Source organism: Carlito syrichta, unplaced genomic scaffold, assembly GCF_000164805.1.
Source record: "Carlito syrichta isolate Samal-C Ts95f unplaced genomic scaffold, Tarsius_syrichta-2.0.1 Scaffold315952, whole genome shotgun sequence".
Taxonomy (NCBI): domain Eukaryota; kingdom Metazoa; phylum Chordata; class Mammalia; order Primates; family Tarsiidae; genus Carlito; species Carlito syrichta.
In genome coordinates this window covers 27,835-28,561 of record NW_007260048.1, presented here as the reverse complement: position 1 = coordinate 28,561, position 727 = coordinate 27,835, and the positions used below count along the sequence as shown (strand labels likewise).

At 59.4% G+C, this 727-nt stretch overlaps 1 protein-coding gene across 1 annotated transcript in view; it reads left to right on the top strand.

The window, feature by feature from the left end:
- Positions 1–66: 66 nt before the first annotated feature.
- HEBP1 (heme binding protein 1) overlaps positions 67–727 on the top strand; it is a 24,156-nt gene continuing 23,495 nt past the window's right edge. Inside the window, exon 1 of the mRNA XM_008073574.2 lies at positions 67–220. Within this exon, the coding sequence (XP_008071765.1) occupies positions 143–220 (78 nt within the window). The 5' untranslated portion in view covers positions 67–142. The remainder of the gene's footprint in view (positions 221–727) is intronic.

Below are 727 nucleotides of genomic sequence, written 5' to 3'. Positions count from 1 at the left end.
GCCGTTGGGCGGGGCCAGGGGAGGCCACGCCCACTCGCCCCGCCCCTCCCGCTCCCACCTTCCCTACCGCTGCTGGCGTCCGCGCTGACCGCCGGCCTGCTTGTCCCCGTCGCCCGTGCGCCCGCAGCTCCTCGGCGACAGCATGCTGGGCGTGATCCGGAACTCGCTGTTCGGGAGCGTAGAGACGTGGCCTTGGCAGGTCCTGAGCAAAGGGGGCAAGGTAGGCCCGCAGGGCTACCCAGGGCCTGAGGGAGGGCTGCGCCTCACCCACCCTCGTCGAGGACTGCGGGGAGGGCCGAGCGACCGGCGGGGCGGGAACGTGCCCCGGAGTGTGCGTTCTGGTGTCTGCGGTGGGCCGGAAAGCAGGACAGCGAGCCATCCCGTGCAGCCGGCCTCCGTGCAGGCTGGGAGGAGGGGACAGAGAAGAGAGGCTGACCTGAGGGGTGGAGCCCAACTTGGAGAGTCGGACACTGCCTGTTGAATGCATTCGCTCATTGAAACATTCCACATTTTGAAGTTGTATTTGCCGAGAGGCGCTTGCAGAAATAGCTGATAAAAATCCGTGTTGGCCAAGAAACTCCCCAGTACGGGAGAACTGAATACAGTAGTCCTCCCTTATCCGCGGTTTCAGTTACCTGACAGCACCCAAAAATATATATATATGTATATACACACACACACACACACACATATATATATATATTTTTTTTTTTTTTTTTTTTTTTTT